At 40.3% G+C, this 20,547-nt stretch overlaps 1 protein-coding gene and 1 pseudogene across 3 annotated transcripts in view; one reads left to right on the forward strand and one right to left on the reverse strand.

The window, feature by feature from the left end:
* Positions 1–19,365, reverse strand: part of MRPL48 (mitochondrial ribosomal protein L48) — a 56,196-nt gene extending 36,831 nt beyond the window's left edge. For 2 of the 3 annotated variants that reach the window (XM_061202882.1, XM_061202881.1), the window contains exons 1-3: positions 19,250–19,365; positions 8,951–9,003; positions 7,903–7,940 (exon numbers count right to left, since the gene is read on the reverse strand). In XM_061202882.1, the coding sequence (XP_061058865.1) occupies positions 7,903–7,940; positions 8,951–9,003; positions 19,250–19,270 (112 nt within the window). In that variant the 5' untranslated portion in view covers positions 19,271–19,365. The remainder of the gene's footprint in view (positions 1–7,902; positions 7,941–8,950; positions 9,004–19,249) is intronic. The other variant, XM_061202884.1, reaches the window with a different exon arrangement.
* Positions 6,411–6,787, forward strand: LOC133099300 (large ribosomal subunit protein eL13-like; annotated as a pseudogene).
* Positions 19,366–20,547: the final 1,182 nt, after the last annotated feature.

The following is a 20,547-nucleotide window of genomic DNA, read 5'->3' on the forward strand; positions in this document are numbered from 1 at the left end:
AATTAATCCTTCTAAAACACAAACCTAATCATGTTATTCTTTTTCATTAATTCAACCATTTATTCACTGCACACACACAATTTTTAAAAAGGACTTACTCTGTGCCAGGCACTGTATCAGGCACTACAGTAACACCAATAAATGAGACAAGGAAGGTCCTTGCTATATTTCAAAATGTTTGATGATTTTCCACTGCCTGAAGTTCATACTCCTTAGGCAAGCATTTAAGAGTCTCAATTTTATAATCTAGTTCCAACCACTTCATGTCCTCACTCTCCATCCTCCAGACTTTTAAAACCTTGCTTCTCAGCCACAGAGCTACACTTGCCATTCTGTATAAACCATGCAGTTCTCATGCCTCTGTGTGGTGCTGGGCTGTCCCCCATGCTGGGACTGCACCTCTCTGACTGGTGATATCCTTCACAGCCTCCATGGCCAGCTTAAATGTCGTCTCTGTGCTGCCCTAAACATACAAACATCATCAAGAGTTTACAGTTGCAGCTCTCCCATGCCTCCATTATATAGTAAAATATTTTGTGTAAATTAAAAAACAACAACAGCCCAGGCACTCGTCACCATCTTTAAGTACACAGAAACTCAATCACCCACCAGTGGTTTCAAGTAGCAGAACCAAAAGCGATCTTTGAGATGATGACACATCTCAGGTGAAAATGCCACAAATGCTTGCCTCAGCCTCTAATCTACTGGAATTCCTTGGCAAGGAGGCATTTTCAAATTTAGTTTGGGGCAATTCCTATAATTAGAGCAGCTGGTTAATTAAGAAGCTGGTTCAAACTACTGTTAAATTAACCCTTTTCCCCCTTAAATGAAAGGTTTTTGGTCAAATTACCAGTGGTTAAACTGCTTAATTAGTCAGTTGTTTTAATTATAAAATTTACAAGTTTGAAAGCCTCTGATTTCCATTAAGTTCAACTGAATTTCTTCCCCTGCTTGTGTCATTAAGCTGGTTTCCTGCTGTCATATTAACACTGCAGCCTCCTGAGAGAAAAGGCAACTCTTTTCGTTGAAGAAGATACAAAACCCCATGATTTCAAAAGGAGGCCTTGAAAATCTTTCAGTTAGTACAATTATAGAATGTAATCATGTATTGACTTCTCCCACAACACATCCCTTCCCTTTATATATGCCAGAGCCAACTGTCCTTCAATGTCCTTGTTTACCTAACTGGGAACTAAACCCATCAATCCAGGATGGGGATAAACAACTTTATTTTAATTATTTCTCCTTCAAAATTGGAACAAGCATTTTGGCAGGGCTATGCAGGAGGGAACGAGGAAAAAGCTGGGGTAACCCCAGCCAAGAGTCTAATTACAGGATATTTTCTCCATCCAATACACATTGCTGAAGGGCAGATACACCCCAGCATGTGGCAAACGGTATGTGCTCAGTAAGTGTTGGGGTGTTTTTGTTTGCTTGTTTTGTTTTGAAATTCTAGAGATATTTTACCAAGACAATCTGCAATGATTTGGCCCTGGCGGCTACCCACTTTTTTCAAAATCTCTTTTCAAACTTCTTTCAGTTTTTCTAATTACACTGAACTATTTGGACTTGAATGTACCATTTTTTTTTTAATAAATTTATTTCATTTATTTATTTATTTATTTTTGGCTGTGTTGGGTTTGCGTTGCTGCGTGTGGGCTTTCTCTAGTTGCGGTGAGCGGGGGCTACTCTTCGTTTTGTGATGCGCGGGCTTCATTGCGGTGGCTTCTCTTGTTGCAGAGCACGAGCTCTAGGCACGCGGGCTTCAACAGTTGTAGCATGCGGGCTCAGTAGTTGTGGCTCACAGGCTCTAGAGCGCAGGCTCAGTAGTTGTGGTGCACGGGCTTAGGTGCTCTGCAGCATGTGGGTTCTTCCCGGACCAGGGCTCGAACCCGTGTCCCCTGAATTGGCAGGCGGATTCTTAACCACTGCACCACCAGGGAAGTCCCGAATGTACCATGTTTTGATGACTCCACCTTTTTGCTCATGCTATAATAAGAAGAGTCTGAGTTCCCTTCATTTAACCTCTTTAGACCTCTTTATATATTTACTTCTACCTCTCCATGTACGTTTAAATCAGTAAGAAAAAGATGGTCACTACAATGAGGCCCATCCCTTAGAGAGAGCAGCTGGGATGGTACCCAGGGCCCACAGAGAGTATGATGTGTAAAGGTAGGAACAGGACACTGCTTCCTACTCTTCTTTTCCGAACACCATTATAATTCAATTTTGAAATTTCTGACTTTAAAGAAATCTCAAAGACCCATGAAAAATGCCAACAAAGCTGTGTCCTTTCACAGAGAATTACCTTGGCATGCTGATATTGGTGAGTTACCCTGGGCCTTGGAGCCTTCTAGGCACTGAGATTCCACAATTGAAATGGGCAAAGGAAAGGATAAATGGCCAGTTAATGTACGAAAATATGTTCAACCAACTAGTAATCAAAGACATGCAAATTACAAATACAAGAGATGGCATTTTTAAACTTATTAATATTAGCAAATATTAAAAAAATAACAATGTTGATGAGTGTATAAAAAGGGATTCTCAAATACCAAAAAAACTATAAAATGGTACAATCTTTCCGCAGAGCAGTTTGGCAATACCCATCAATAGCTTTAAAAATGTGCATTTTGGGACTTCCCTGGTGGCAAAGTGGTTAAGAATCCGTCTGCCAATGCAGGGGACACGGGCTCGACCCCTGGTCCGGGAAGATCCCACATGCTGTGGAGCAACTAAGCCCGCACGCTGCAACTACTGAGCCCACATGCCACAACTACTGAGCCTGTGTGCTGTAACTACTGAAGCTTGCATGCCTAGAGCCCATGCTAGGCAACAAGAGAAGCCACCACAATCAGAAGCTCACGCACCACAACGAAGAGTAGCCCCCGCTCACCACAACTAGAGAAAGCCTGCGTGCAGCAACAAAGACCCAGTGCAGCCAAAAAAAAAAATTAAAATGTGCATTTCCTTTGACCCAACAATTAGACTCTTAGAAATATATCCTATGTAAATAATCACACAAGGGCACAAATACTAATGTACAAGGATGTTTATCGTAGTGTTGTTTACATTGCAAAATTTTGGAGACAACTTAAATTTCTCCAAATAGGAAGCTGTTTGAGTAAATTGTTATTGTCCCTACCTCTCTTTTCAAAAGGATCTTTTATTCAATTGGATTTTTTTCAACAGCATTTAGCATGCCCCATTTAATCCAGTTTCAAAAGCAAAATAAAACTACCTCGGAATCAGATACTAAAATATACCTCAAAACTACAGTAACCAATAGTATTAAAACAGCTTGGTACTGGTATCAAATATACAGACAGATCTATAAAACAATACTAAGTTACAACACAGTAGTTCTAGATCCATATGGAAACTTAGTATATGATAAAGTGACATTCTCAAATCTATGGGGCAAAGATGGATGTTTCAATAAATGTTAAAACAACTGGCTATGGGACTTCCCTGGTGGTGCAGTGGTTAAGAATCCGCCTGCTAATCCAGGGGACACGGGTTTGAGCCCTGGTCCGGGAAGATCCCACATGCTGCAGAGCACCTAAGCCCGTGCGCCACAACTACTGAGCCTGCGCTCTAGAGCCCGTGAGCCACAACTACTGAGCCTACATGCCACAACTACTGAAGCCCGTATGCCTAGAGCCCGTGCTCCGCAACAAAGAGAAGCCATGGCAATGAGAAGCCCACGCACTGCAACAAAGAATAGCCCCCTCACGCCGCAACTAGAGAAAGCCCACGCATAGCAACAAAGACCCAACACAGCCAAAAATAAATAAATTAATTAAATAAATTAAAAAAAATTTTCATTAAAAAAAAGGAACTATATAAAAAGTTCTTACAAATCAAAAATGAAAAAGCAAACAATTCAAAAGAAAAATGGGCAAAAAATATATGCAGGCAGTTCACAAGAAAAGAAATACAAATGGCCAAAAAAATATGAAAAGATGACAAACTTTCTCAAGAAATGCAAATTAAAATGAGACATAATTTTCACCAGCGAAAAAGTAAGATGTTTTGTAAAACCCAGTTTTGGCCAGAAAATAGAAATGTCAATTAATACAACTTCTCTGAAGGGCAATCTGACAATACTTATCAAAATTTTCAACTGACAACCCATTGACTCAGCAATTTCAATTCCAAGAATTTATCTTACAAATGTACAGAACAAGTTTATAAAGATGTATAGAAACAGTTGTTGCAGCATTTTTTGAAATAACAAAAACTAAAAACAACCTAAATGTCCAGCATTATAACATATATGTTCATATACGCATAAAACTTTCCTGAAAAATATACAAGAAACTGCTATCAATGCATACCACTGAGGAGTGAGACTAGGTGGGAAATAGAAAAAAATTCAAACTTTTATCATACACCCTTTCGTCAATTTATATTTATTTTTACCATTTGCATGCTTTTATAATTTTTAACAGTTGATAATTTTAATATATTTTTAAAACCCTCCTCGGAATACATACCAGTTCAAAATGAACTTTTTCTCTGGTTATGGGATAAAGGATGATACCAAGAGTAGGGAATAAATGGGTCTTGAACATAATTCTTATTTTTTAATATACAAGAAAAAAATTGAAAGTCTAACAAAATGTTAATAATTGCCAAATCTGGGTTTATTTGACATATCACCCTTTTCACTTTTTTATAACTTTTTATATCTTTCAAAATTAAAAGTATAATTAAGAGGAAAATAACCATCAAAAAAAACTTTCCTTAACCCCACATCCCTCTCCAGCTCCTGCCAATCCTCTCTCCTCCCATTCAAAGACAAACTTCTTAAACGTACTGTCTGTAATAGCTTTCTCTAACTTCTGAACTCCCATTCACCTGTCAATGCAGTTGATTTCCACAACAGACCTCACCACACCCACACAGATACTACTCTCCCTAAGGTCACCTCTATGTTGTCGAAACCAAGGAACATCGTTAGTTCATGTCTTTTGCGATCCCCTCTCAGCAGCACACAGCTGAAATTGTAACGTGGTTAACCACTCTTCCCTTCCTGAAACACTCTCCTTTTGGCTGCCATGAAACTATACTAACCTGGTGTTCTCCTACCACGTTGGCCTCCCTTTTCAAGGTCATTAGCCATATCTTGCACCCTCTACCCAATTTTTTAATGTTGGAGTTCCTCAGGGCCTGATCCTTGGGCCTCTTCTCTACTTGTTCTCCTCAGGAAGTCTCATTCATTCCCAAGACTTCAATTAAAATCAACAATATGATGACTTCCAAATTCACAGTTTCAACCCAGACCTATATATTGAGTTCAAGATCAGTGTCTCCAATGGACTACTTAGTATATCTTCCTCACAAGCACTCCAACTCAACATGTTCAAAACCAGACTCAGGTTCTTACCCTACAAGTTGTTCCATTTAAGGCAGTATATTCAAAATAATTATGTAGATATTTATTTATTATAGTAGAAACATGTTCACCATAGATTAAGTAGGAAAAAAAGATTATGAAGCATTATATATAATTTGTTCCCATTACTGCAAGACAAAAATACACACACAGACGCACACACACACGCACACACAGAGAGAAAGAAATGCCTAGAAAAAGGCCTGGTAGGATATACACCAGAATGTTAAGCAATAATCTCTGGATGGTAGGATTACAAGTGATTTTTATTTTCTTCATCTCCTTCAGCTTCTTCGTGTGTGTATTGTGTGTGTGTGTGTGTGTGTGTGTGTGTTTATTTTCCATATTCTCTAAAATGGCTGCTTTTCACTTTTATGATCAGATTTTCTTAGTTTTTTTTTTTTTTCCTCTCCTGATAGGATGCAATATGAAGTTCAGAGCATCAGTTATTAAGTTTTCTTGCTAAAATTGTTTAACTTGAATCTAGAAAAGCTTTTAGACATAACTTCTAGTTTGCAGGAAAGGAACAGAAGAACATATTATAAAAATACCGCACAGAAATAATCAAATTAAAAAGGGAGGAAATTTTATAAGTCAAATGGTCTAGCCTAATCAAAAAGCAACTGTTGTAGAAATAAAATAGTGAAAGATCTGTTCTGCATTAAAGGTGACATCATAGCAAAATGCAAAGCATGAACCATCATTGGCTCTTGGTTATAAACAACCCCATAAAAGACTTTTGGGGGACAACTGAGGAAATGGACGGAGTATTAGATGACACTGGGGCATTATTATTAATTTTCTTCAGGGAGATAATGATTTTGTGGTTCTTTAATAGAATGTAGAGAATATCCTTGTTTCTAGAAATGCATGCTTAAGTATTCAGGGGTGAAGTATCATAACACCTGATCAAGAAAGCTAACATGGGTGCACGCGCTGGCGGGCCGCCACGCCCGGGCCCTAACTCGCTCCCCGTCCTCCCTGCTCCCCAGGCCAGTCGGCCACAGCCATGGCGCCCAGCCGTAATGATATGATCCTGAAGCCCCACTTCCACAAGAACTGGCAGCGGCGCGTGGCCACGTGGTTCAACCAGCCAGCGCGCAAGATCCGCAGGAAGCCCTCGGCCCCCAAGGAGACAGCTCTGCTGCAAAGCTCAAATTGGTCACCCAGCTGACCGGACCAGTCATGCCCATACGGAACATCTACAAGAAGGAGAAGGCCAGAGTCATCACAGAGGAGGAGAAGAACTTCAAGGCCTTTGCCAGTCTCCGCATGGCCCACGCCAATGCCCGGCTCTTTGGCATCTGGGCAAAAAGGGCCAAGGAAGCTGCAGAACAGGAAGTTGAAAAGAAAAAATAAAGTGCTGTTGGCAACTTGTTATTAAAAAAAAAAAGAAAGAAAGCTAACATGACAAAATGTTAACAACAGTTGAATCTAAGTAATGGGTATAGAAGTGTTCATTATATTATTCTTTTGGGAAAAAATTATTTCTTATAACACTGTAAGGTTCCAAACGGCAAGGACTATATCATCTTAATTTTGTACCCCCAGCACCTAAAACACAGCCTGGTCCAATAAATGTTTGTTGAGAGAATGAATAAATAAAAAGAAGCACATATTTTGAGAAGCTGGGCTTTAGGCCTGGTAGAAGTGGTGATTCTCTACACATTGCCACCATCTTCTGAAATAATTAATGGATGTAAAGCTTCTTATGCACTGCATGGCACATACTAGGCACTCAGTAAATGTTAGTTCCCTTCCTTGCTCCCATTCCTTTATTTCTGATACTTTTTTTTTTTTTGGCCACACCACGTGGCTTGCAGGATCTTAGTTCCCCGACCAGGGATCGAACCCATGCCCCCTACTGTGGAAGTGCAGAGTCCTAACCACTGGACCACCAGGGAATTCCCTGTTTCTGATACTCTTCAGTCAAAAAACAGATGTCATTACCATCCAATGGCTGCTTTGAAATTTGTCACATAATAGACAAAGCAAAAATGGCAAATAATAGGGTTGAAACAGATTGAAATTCATTGAGTTAACCAGATTGAATGAACATTCATTTTGGATAAAATACTGGAAGAAAAGCCTTAGCCTGGTAGATAATGGACATGAAAGGTCTGAAATAGTAGCAAGAATAATAATAATACTAACTATTTTTGAGCACTTTATATGTTTTATCTCACTGAATCTTCAAATAATTCACTGCAGTTTGTACTATAATTCTCCTCATTTTTTAAAGTGAGGAAACCAAGCTATGGAGAGGTACTTAAAAGTCACAGGATAGTATGTGGTAGAGTTGGAATCCAAACTTACTACAGAACTCTTGCTCTTAACCCACTACTTTATGTTCTTGCCCTTTGTCCTGTTCCATGTGAGGGGTAGGATTTGGTCCCAGGCACTCTTCTCAAAGATATGTTAAGCATCTTTTTAGACAAAATTATTATAGTGTTAGAGGGTCACTTAAAGCAGGAAGACTACATCAGGAAATAACTGTTTACCTGCAGAACAGAGGGGATTCTCTCCTGATGTTCTGAACCTAAAAAGAGGAAGAAAGTATGTTGAATACAATTAGATACCCACATCTATTTGCAAAGCTACCAAAACTTGTATGCTCCTCATTAGTATACATCAATGCTACATATTTCCTTATCTCCTCCTTCTCTTCTTTCCATAAACATTATTAAGTACTTACTATGGGTCAATCTGTTAGGTCCTGAGGATGCAAAAGTAAGTAAAATGTCTCTATCTATGGTCTAGTTGGGAGAGAGATATGTAAACAGATGCGAGCCACTATACAGTGCTGATCCAGAACAAAAACATGTACAAGATTTGGTGGAATACAAAGGAAAGCGTGCTCATTTCACCAGAGGGGTGAAACTATTTGAAATGAGGTTTTAAAAATTAAGAACTATTCTCGATTATTTAGCCCCACAGGAAAAGCATTCTAGGCAGAGGTATGAAAGTAGTATATCTGGGGAACAGCAAGCAGGTGGATGTGAGTGGCACTTAAGCAGCAGGGAAGGGGGCAGGGTAAAAGAGGTAATCAGGGGTCAGGTTATGAAAACCTCAAACACTGTGCTAAGGAGTTTTGTCTTTACTCTGTGTAGGCAGTGGGAAGCTCCTGGCAGTTTAATCACAAAAGTGATATGATCAAGTTTAAGTTTTAGAAAGTTAACCCTGGCAATAGGTGAGCAATGAATAGGAAGACGTGAAACTGAGGGAAGAGAACCAGTGAAGTGGTTCTTGCAATAGCCTTGCATTATTAGAACATATTTCAAAAGCAAGGCTGACAGGATTTATTTAAGAATTAGATGTAGAGTGAGAGAAACAACAGTGTCAAGGATGATTCCAAGGATTTTGTCCTGAGCAACTAGATGAATGGAGCTGTCATTTACTGAGAATGGGGAAGGAGTAAGTTGGCAGGGGAGTTAATGCTTGAGATGCTTAGTAAACATGTAAGTGGAGATGATGAAAGAAGAATGCTGTGTGAACTACCTAGTGGAATGCAAATATTAGCTATATTTTTACTGTTATTAATATCCTTACCTCAAGAGGGAAAAGGCTTGCTTAAAAATGGTGTCATTCCTCAGACACAGCGCCTACAGCAAAACAGCCACGTTAGAACAATTGTAAGAATTCACAGATATCCAAGTACCTCTTCACATAGAGGCTAGAAACCCACAGTACACAAACCAAAACGGAACCAAAGTCTCTTGTCTAGCAAAGAAGCTGCCCTACAGTTATACCAAACATGCAGGCAAACCAAGGCCATCTTCTTTCCTATTCTACCCACTACAGAAAATGCTCGAAAAACAGAAGCCCAACCACCCGCACATCTTCGGTTGCTTTTTTTTCACCCTATTTCCCCTTTCTAATTTGATTTATATTTTCTTTTTTAAAAATACTTATTTATTTTGTTTATTTATTCATTTTCTTGGCTGCGTCGAGTCTTAGTTACAGCATGCGGGATCTTTCGTTGCAGCATGCGGACTTCTCTCTAGTTGTGGCGCGGGAGCTTCTCTCTCGTTGTGGCATGCAGGTTTTCTCTCTCTAGTTGTGGCACACAGGCTCCAGGGTGCATGGGCTCTGTAGTTTGTGGCACACGAGCTCAGTAGTTGTGGCGCGTGGGCTTAGTTGCCCCACAGCATGTGGGATCTTAGTTCCCTGACCAGGGATTGAACCTGCGTCCCCTACATTGGAAGGTGGATTCTTTACCACTGGACAACCAGGGAAGTCCCTGATTTATATTTTCTAATATCAATCAACAACTATTATGTACATGTCAAGCACAGTCGCCATGCAAGGGACTTTCTGAACTCTTCCCTAATTCTCAAAACACTGCAAGGCAATTTTACAGGTGAGGCAACTGAGGCCCATAGAAATTATATTCCAAGAAATTATAGCTAATAAGTGGCTAAGAGGACTGTTTTACTCCAAAGACTATGCCTCTATTACACCACACTCTCTTAATAATAATAATAATAATGATAATATACCAACATGAACAAAACAATAATAATGAGAGGAGGCAGTTGCAGTGGCAGCTTCCCCCACTCCCCACAATCTTACCCCCAACAACCCAGTTATTTTAATCTCACTCTGCCCTGCTGGCACCCACTCAAAAGATCACTGCTATAGGTTTACTAAGGGAGTGCTTAACATAGAGGAGTTCTTTTTATAAAGTAACTAGATAATAAATAATAAATGCCCTTAAGGTCCCATAACACAAACAGAAAATCCTGTCCACTATGAGGAACAATTTCAGTTCCTTCAACATTTACGTGTTAAAAGCCTATTATGCGTAAAAGCCTTCAGAAACAAAGGAAAGTCTGAGAAACTGTCATAGACAAGAGGAGCCTAAGCAGACATGATGACTGAATGTAATATAATATACTGGATGGGATCCTACCTAGAACAGAAAAAGGACACTGGATTTTTAAAAATGAAAGAAATATGAATAAAGTATGGACTTAATAATAATATATCAATATCAGTTCATTAATTATGAAAAACGTACCATACTAATGTAAGATAATAATAGGGAAAACTGGATATGAAGTATATGGGAATTCTTTGTACTATCTTTGCAACTTTTCTGTAATTCTAAAACTGTTCTAAATTTTATTTTTTTAAAGCCTATTATGGGAACTTCCCTGGTGGTCCAGTGGGTAGGACTCTGCACTCCCAGTGCAGGGGGCCTGGGTTCGATCCCTGGCTGGGGAACTAGATCCTGCACACATGCCGCATCTAAGAGTTTGCATGCCGCAACTAAGAGTCCACATACCACAACTAGGAAGGCTGCATGCCACAACTAAGAAGCCTGCATGCCACAACTAAGAGCCCGCATGCTGCAACTAAGACCCGGCACAGCCAAAATAAGTAAATAAATAAATAAATATTTTTTAAAAATTAAGGAAAAAAAGCCTGGATTTCCCTGGTGGCGCAGTGGTTAAGAATCCGCCTGCCAATGCATGGGACACGGGTTCGATCCCAGGTCCAGGAAGATCCCACATGCCGCAGAGCAACTAAGCCCGTGCACCACAACTACCGAGCCTGCGCTCTACAGTCTGCGAGCTACAACCACTAAGACTGCACACCACAACTACTGAAGCCCGTGTGCTCTAGAGCCCATGCGCTGCAACTACTGAGCCCACGTGCTTAGAGCCTGTGCTCCACAACAAGAGAAGTCACCACAACGAGAAGCCCGCGCACCGCAACGAAGAGTAGCCCCTGCTCGCCACAACTAGAGAAAGCCCATGCACAGCAACGAAGACCCAACGAGGCCAAAAATAAAGTTTTAAAAAATAAAAATAAAAAATTTAAAAAGCCTATTATGTGTCAACTACTGTGCTGAATATGAAACGGACTGTAAAAACAAAATATAACAACATGAATGAACTTGGAAACATTATGCTAAATAAAAGAAGCCAGTCACAAAGGGCCAATATTGTATGACTCCATTTATATGAAATAGCCAGAATAGGAAAATCTATAGAGAAAGAAAGACTAGTGGTTGCCTAGGGCTGGGGGGGTCTGGGGAGCTGGGGATGACAACTAAGGGATATGGGTTTTTTTTCTGGGGTGATGAAAATGTTCTAAAATTGATTGTAGTGATGGTTGCACAGCTCTATAGATATTAAAAGCCATTGAATTGTATACTTTAAATGGACAAATTGTATGGTATATGACTTATATCTCAATAAAGCTGTTTAAAAAATGTAAGCACAACCCGTCTTATAGGAATTTGAATGGCTGAAGATATGAATACACATTTGTATTAAACAGCTAAGCAATATCACAGTATTATATGATTAAGTCAAAATAGGTGGCACAAACAACAAGCACCTCTGGCAGGGAATCCAGGTGTTGATGGCCAGGAGAAGTTCTTAGCTTTTGGGGTGTTACAGATCAGATATTGCTGATAATCTGCCCAAAGTCATGAACCTTCTCCCCAGACAAATACATATAGACACGAATATACAAAAGTTTGCATACTTAGCACAGGGAACTATATTCAATATCTTATAATAACCTATAATGGAAAAGAATGTGAAAAAGAATCTATATATATAATATGGGTATATATACATATATATATAACTGAATCACTTTGCTGTACACCTGAAACACTGTAAATCAACTCTACTTCAATTTTTTTAAATGTAGCAGGTAGGGGACTTCCCTGGTGGTCCAGTGGTTAAGACTCCATGCTCCCAATGCAAGGGGCACAGGTTCGATCCCTGGTCGGGGAACTAAGATCCCGCATGTCGCATGGCGTGGCCAAAAAAAAAAAAAAAAAAAATTAAAATGTAGTACGTAGAACCAAATAAATTAAGTAAGTAAGGGGGAAAAAAAGTTTGCATATTACTTCAAGAGATTCACTGAAACTCTTAACATCACCCATAGGCCACTATGCTAAACCAAGAGATCCTCAAGGGCAAGAGTCATATCTTCCTGTTGTTTTAGTAAATAAATAAATGATTAGGAAGATGTGAATGAGTGATAATCATTGCTACCATTTATTACCACCCACATCTATTTTGTTGAGCACCTACCATGTGTCTAAATCATAATTCCATTACAGGACAAGTATTATTATCCCATTTTACAGTTGGGGAAACTGAGATTAAGTAATTCACCCAAAGTCAAACAGCTACTATCAGAACTAGCATAGGATCTTAGGTTTCTCTGACTCCAAAGCCTATAATTTTTCCACTATTCTACACCTTCTCTCCCATAAATGAATGTGTTAGTGTTTAGGAATTCAGGGGGGAAAATGATCAAATTTAGGAAATGTCTCCCAGAGAATGTGAGGTCATGAAGATTGGGAAGGATATGAATAACAGAAGGAAGGACAAAGTATGCAGACAATCCTAAAAATGACAATTAAATCAGATACTAAAAGACTTTGTAAACATGTGTACAATATGCTTAACCTTATATTGGCCAGCATAAAAGACAGAGCAGGCAACTGGAAGCCCCAGGACACAGGAGCTCTGGCTGGCTCCCCCCACACTGGTCACCATACTAGTGATTGGCTAGTAATTTTCCCCTCTCTGGAGTAAGAACAGATGACTCTAACGTCCCTCCAGGTGCAAGATCTATCAACCACAACAAACAGAATAGAAATCAGAGTGAACAGAATGTATTCTTAAATGGGTCACTTCATACAGAAGAGGTATTGGATGGGAAGAAAGATCTAGATGAGACTGATTTTTCCTCACTTTAATTGTTCAGATTTCTGAGTCTCCACAATAGCTATGGATTTAATTATCTAAAAGCCAAACCTTTTTAAGGGTTGCCAACTGTCTGGAAGACATTCAAACTGTGGTGTGAACTCTCCCTTTCAGCTCTGGGAAATGTGCTTCCTCTCCCCTGCAATGCTCGGCATTATTTATCAGGACAAAAGTAATCTATTTTGGGACTGTATCCACAAATACTCTCTCCCCGCAGTCAGCAAATGAAGAGCAGCTCCAGCTCCGGACCAAATGGAAGAGAAGGCCAGTGACTCTACTGAATGAATGAATGAGGACAGAGCTGTTGCAGTGGGTTACAAAAATACTTGTCCCATGAGCTTGGGAGTCAGGAACCAGAAAAGGACTACACAGCTACTTAAGAACTGAAGTCACGGGGCAAAATCTATGGTGTGTGAGTAGCTTCAGACACCAGAGCCCTGGGGTGGATGGTGACAGAAGTGGGTAAGGGGCCCATGAGGCAAGCAACTGTCTTATGAATATTAACAGAATATATTTGTATATTAACAAATATTATTTAAAATAGCATTGTTACTATCACTTATTGAGTACATCCTTTGTGCTAAGCACTTTGCTCAATCTTTACACCAATCCTCTAATAGAGGCATTGAAATAATTGTCTCTATTTATAGAGGAAAAAACAGAGGCTTAGGTAAATTGCCTAAAGTTATAGGTTTGGTAAGAGGTGTCAAGAATTCAAACCAGGGGCTTCCCTGGTGGCGCAGTGGTTGAGAATCTGCCTGCCAATGCAGGGGACACGGGTTCGAGCCCTGGTCTGGGAGGATCCCACATGCCGCGGAGCAGCTGGGCCCATGAGCCACAATTGCTGAGCCTGCGCGTCTGGAGCCTGTGCTCCGCAACAGGAGAGGCCGCGATAGTGAGAGGCCCGCGCACCGCGATGAAGAGTGGCCCCCACTTGCCGCAACTGGAGAAAGCCCTCGCACAGAAGCGAAGATCCAACACAGCCATAAATAAATAAATAAATAAATAAATAAGAATTCAAACCAAATCTGACTCTAAAACCCATGTTTTCCATTCTGCCATACTACCTCTCAAAAGAACAATACCAATTTAATAGCAGCAAAATTCATATAATAATAATAATAGCCTAAATAATCTTACCATTTGTTGAGCACCTGCTTTATGCCAAGCATCATTTGCATTAACCCTCACAACCATTCTGTGAAGTAGATATTTCTACCCACATTTTACTGTGAGGAAACCAAAGCTCAGAAATGTTAATTAATATGTCTGCTGCACACAGCTATAAGTGGTGTTCGAGCTGACCTTTTCCTAAGTTCTTTCGAAATTGATTATGTTTGTAATTTTTCCTTTGGCCATTCTCTTCTGAATGTGTTTAATATGGTGACTATCAAAGCCTGTCTTTGCACTGAGTCTTTACAGCAGTTAGGAACACAGGTTATAGATTCACACAGACCTGGGTTTGAATATCAGCTCCTCCATGTTACTAGCTGTATGATCTTTGGGAAGTCACTTAAGAAATACTTGGCCTCACATACTATATCATTTCATTTATATGAAATGACCAGAACAGACAAATCCATAGAGACATAAAGTAGATTAGTGGTTACCAGTGGGTGGGTAGAGGGGGGAATTGAGGAGTAAATGCTTATGGGTACAACGTTTCTTTTTAGAGTGATGAAAATGTTCTGGAATTAGTAGTGATGGCTGAACAACTTTATAAATATACTAAAAACCACTAAATTATCCACTTTAAAAGGGTAAATATCATGGTACGTGAATTATATCTCGATTTTAAAAAGAAAGAAAGAGAGAGAGATTGAGAGGAAGGGAGGAAGAAAGGATTATCTGGCCTCACACCATACTGCTGGATGGCACTTCTAGGCCACAGCTGAGCTTTGTTAAGCCTAATTCCCTACCTTCCTCCAGGACTAAAATGTTTCAAAACAACTGTGGTCACTGAAATGTAAGCCCAATCCCCTACCATCTCCCCAACTCTCATCCCCATACTTCTCCGCACACTCTCCCTTGATACAAGTTCCCTTGCTTCTCTCCCTTTCAATTTCCTCTGGGCCCTCTGGAGCTCCAAACGTGTTCTCATTTCAGGGCCTTCGCACATGCTCCCCAGTCTAAATTCTATCATTCTTTAAGTCTTAGTCATGTAACATTGCCAAGAAAACTTTCTTAACTGCTCAGACTTACTTGAATTCTGCTGTTATACACACCATATAGCACATAGAATCTTTTTTTTTGAGGCATTTATCACGGTTAAGTAATTATACTTTTTTTTATTGAAGTATAGTTGATTTACAATATTGTGTTAGTTTCAGGTATACAGCAAAAGGTAGTTATATGTTTAATTAGTCTGTTTTGCTGGAAATATAAGCTCCATGAAGACAGGAACTACTACATCCCAGCATCTTGCATACTCTCTGGCACATAGCAAGTGCTCAATAAATATTTGCTGATCAAATTAGTAAATATCTCCAAACCTCGCTTCTTTATCTCTAAAGAGGTTATAAAACAACTCATATAATAAGAACCTGCTGTATAAAAAAATAAGTTAAATTAAAAAAAAAAACCCAAAAACAAAAAAACAAAAAACAACTCATAGAGTTGTTGATACTATTAAATTAGATATTATATGAAAAGGACTTAGCAAGTGCAAGGCATATTGTTAACGGTCAAATTGGGAGCAGTGACAATAACAGTGGTGATTGTTCAGTTCCTCATTTATTAAACAATATGTACTTTAGTATGTGACAAGTGCTGAAGATAAAACCATGAACAAAATAGAGAAATGTCCCTGTCCTCCAGAACTTACAGTGTAGTAGTGACCAGGAAATAGCCAACTTCTTGACCATTTTGCTGGGCTTTTGGACTCCCTGCCCTGCTAGGCCCTCTGAAATTTCTGTCCTCCTGTTTCATATCTTCTTATGTCCTCCTAATTCATGTCTGTTGATTTGTCATTTTTTTCAATCCTCACTTCTATTTGTTCATATGAACTCTGCTCCATGTTAGCCTTCAGTGTTTTCATTTGAAAACATCTTACTATGAGATCAGTCCCCAAGGTTGCTCCTTCTGGGCTGGTAAGGCTAGCATATCTTTTGTGATCACCACCACTCCCCTAATCATATCCTTGTGGCTCAAGGGTACGGTAATCCCCGAAAAGAATGGTAATCTGAGGGTGAGTGACATCCAGACCTGAGCTTGACACTCCAGGACCATCCATTTTCTCTGCAAAGTAACTCAGCAGGTGAGTCACTACCAATTCCCTGTGCATGTTGACTTCCACAGGCACCATCCTTCCATCTTGATCAAACAATATGTTTTCTGAAGTCTGATGACTATCAGCATTAGTGTCTTAATTGTATCAACCCTGTTTTACTACTTCTGTTGACCTAAAGAGGTATGTGATCCCACCCAGTTTTATTCCAGTAAAGCTGAGCTTCTCACTCATCTAAAATTTGAAATGATTTCTTAGGGTCACAAGCACTGAGCTAAGAGTTTGAAGTTCTAGTCCCAGCTCTACTGTGTACTTACCACATAATGTCAACATTTTTTCATTCACTTATTCATTCAATATTTATCAGGTCAAGTACACTGTAGGCTGCATATATACAGACATGAAGAAAATACAGTTGCCTACCCTCAATCTTTCTTTTTTTCTTTAATTTTTTATTTTATTTTATTTTTATTTATTTATTTTTGGTTGCATTGGGTCTTCGTTGCTGCGTGCAGGCTTTCTCTAGTTGCGGTGAGTGAGGGCTACTCTTTGTTGTGGTGCGTGGGTTTCTCATTGCGGTGGCTTCTCTTGTTGCGGAGCATGGGCTCTAGGTGCACAGGTTGCAGTAGTTGTGGCATGTGGGCTCAGTAGTTGTGGCTCGCAGGCTCTAGAGCACAGGCTCAGTAGTTGTGGCGCACGGGCTTAGCTGCTCCGCGGCACGTGGGATCTTCCCAGAGCAGGGCTCGAACCCGTGTCCCCTGGATTGGCAGGCGGATTCTTAACTACTGGGACACCAGGGAAGTCCCTACCCTCAATCTTTCTAATGAGGAAAGTAGATGTGCAAATTATTTATTACACTGAAATGAGATCAGTATAATGGGCTGCACAGGTCACAAAGAAGGGAAGGACTGACAACTGGGAAGGTCAAGGAAGGTTTTCATTCCTCATTTCACAGATGAGAGAAACCAAGATTATTATCAAATTAGGGAGATGCAAGATACTCAGAAGAGGAAAGGCAGTGGGGTTTTAGGAGGTGTAGAAAATCTAGGCTCCAGTTCAGCACTACCACAAAAGAGACTGTTCACCTATAAGCAAGGCATTCGTTCATTCAGGCATTTGGTAAAGCATCTGAGAACCTATTATGTATCAGACACTGCACCAGTAGCTTCCACCTCCTTATCTGTTGTGTCTGCCAGGATTATCTCATATCATGAAGCTCAAATAAAATTATGGAAATGAAAGCAGTTTATTAACTATAGAATAATATCAATATTCCTATTTGTATAGTCCTTCACACTTAGAAAATACTCTTACTTACATTATCTTCTATAATTTTTACAACAATTCCATATGATGGGCACCATTATCTGCATTTACAGATAAGAAACTGAAGCACAGCGAGGTCAAATAACCTGCCTAAGGTCACACAGCTAGCAAGAGATAGAACACAGGTCTGATGCAAATCCCATGTGTTTTCCTTATAAATGTAAAGCATTAACTAACACTTCCAGACAGGCTGAGACAAGGATGGTCACAAGACTGCATATGATTAGATGCCAAAAGATAATACCAGCTAAGAGTTCAAAAAATAAACAAGCACTTTGGCTGGAATGGTCTGAAAGGTTTTAAGGAAAAGATGAGACCTGAGCTGGGCCTTAAACCATGGAGCATTTGGATAGGTGGTGAAAAAGGTGAGGGCATTCCAAGTGAGAGAGCTCCACAAGATCAAAGATTAGGAATTCAGCATTTGGTAAATAAAGAAGAGACTACCTGGCCAAAGCAATAGGGCAGAACGGAAGAGTGAAGTCAGTAACAAAGGAGTCTGGAAGGGAACAGTGGCATCAGACCCAGAGGGGCCCTATATGCCCTTGTATCTTTAGGTGATAGCCTATGACAGATTTCCATGGGCTCTTCAGGAGTATAGAATGGCCAAAAACAGTATTCCCTGAACAATGATCCCTCCCTTTCAGCATTCCTCAGAATCAAGGCTCTTAGAGCAGGAGCGTGGAGCCACCAATCTGACCATCTTTAACAGCTAAATTTTAAAACTTTGATTTTTTTCTATTATCCTTTCACCAGATCTAGTTAAATTTTCACAATTTGGCTAAAGTGAACAACAGAGAGTTACTTCATTAAGGATGAAGTGAGGTTTGGGACCTTAAGGAAACAAACCTAGAGACATTCAGGGGCTGCCCCAAAGTTAGGACCAGTAGATCCATGAGCAGCAATGATCATGCTGTGTATCATGGAGTACAGTCTCCAAATTAATGCCTCGAATAAAATTTTAACATAAATTGCTAAAAAAAAAAGTCATTATTCTAAGCAGCATGGTACAACTGAAAAAGCACAGCTGAAATCTGTTAAGAGGACAAAGGAAAGTCAAGGAATGCTTCACGTGCTTCACACGGTTTTACTGCAGTCACGTAATTAAGGTTTTGTAAGTAAACATTTTTTTTATTATTACCCTTCCCTTGTCGCCAAGTAGCCTCACATCCCAATCTGTTCAGCGAGTCAAAACGGTATTCTTAGAAAAAAATCTGGAAGCTGATGACCTAAAGCAAAAATAAAATGACCTGCTCAAGGTCGTACATATTATCTGGACCTATTCCGCTGTGATTCCCATTGCGGGGCTCCTTTCTTTCCAGGCCAATGCGAGGCGAGGGTAGCGCGAAGCGGGGCGTGGCGCGCGGGTTAACTCCCCGGCAGCAGACGACTAAGCGCAACCCTTTGACAAGGCGCCCCACTTGCTGCTGGGAAGAGCCTTGTTCTCTCCCAAGTCTCTTACCCGGATGTCTGCAGCAGCGTGAGAGCCCCGCGGCCATCTCGCAGCTCAGCTCTTTTCACCACCTCCCCCGCGCCCAGCTTGCGTGGAACCTACGTTACCTTTCCCAGAGCTCCATTCATCCTTTGCTGCTGCGCGGCCTGTAATTGTGCCAGCTGAAGATCGGCCCAAGAAGCCGCGACCGCTGGGCGTCCGAAAACACTGACGGAACGGCCTCAATCCGGTCCTGTAACAATATCCGACCGAGACTCACTCAACTCCCGCAGCACCTTGGTTCCGGCAGCTTCTGAGACTCAGTGTCTAGAAATCGCCCACTACAGCTCAAGTGTCACCTTCACTGCGAATTCTCCGGGCAGAATTAATTGCCATCTCTGTGTCGCCCCAATACTTTACACACAATTCTGCTATTTCATCTGCCATACTATATATTAATTATTTGTTACTTTCTCTTTCCCGTGTTTGACTGCGAGTTCCTCAGGGACTGAAATTCTGCCTGATTAATTCATTCCAGCCTCTAGCACGGGACGTGGAGATCTGACTTCTAACCTCTATTTAAAAGCTGAATGGCCCTAAGTGAGCCTTTCTGACGTTCAGTTGCCTCATAATAATTGATAATAACTATTTTTTATTGAGTGACCACTATGTGCAGCGCATTATGCTCAGAGCATCAATTTACTCCTCATAACAAGCCTGTTAGTGAGATATTATCACTGGATTTTACGTGTAAGGATATTGCAGGAGGTTAAGAGACTTGTCTAGGGCCAACCGACCGAGGCAGAGCTGAGTTTCAAACCGTGTCATTTATACAAAGTGTTTTCCCTCTGACATACCCCTTCTTACATGAGATAATGTCACAGCACACATTCATTTACTTATTTTACACACATCAACCATTTACTTAGCATGACTTTGTGCCAATCCTTTGAACCTTGGGAAGACAGAGATGAATATTTACATGGTCCCTGCCCTTAAGTGGCTCATAGAGGATTGCATCAAACTAAAAGTTTTTCTGTGCAGCAAAGGAAACAATCAGCGAGTGAAGGGACAACCTATGGAATGGGAGAAAATGTTTGCAAATCATACATCTGATAAGGAGTTAATATCTAAAATAAGGAACTCAACTTGATAGCAAGAAAACAACCTGATTTAAAACTTGGCAAAGGATCTAAACAGACATTTCTCAGAAGAAGACATACAAATGGTCAATAGGTATATGAAGAGACGCTCAACATCACTAATCATCAGGGAAATGCAAATCATAACCACGAGATATCATCTCACACCTGTTAGAATGGCGATTATCAAAAAGACAGACGATAACAAGTGTTGGTGAGGATGTGGACAAAAGGGAATCCTTGCACACTGCTGGTGGGAATGTAAATTTGTACAGCCACTATCA

The sequence above is a fragment of the Eubalaena glacialis genome, chromosome 10, assembly GCF_028564815.1.
Source record: "Eubalaena glacialis isolate mEubGla1 chromosome 10, mEubGla1.1.hap2.+ XY, whole genome shotgun sequence".
Classification (NCBI taxonomy): domain Eukaryota; kingdom Metazoa; phylum Chordata; class Mammalia; order Artiodactyla; family Balaenidae; genus Eubalaena; species Eubalaena glacialis.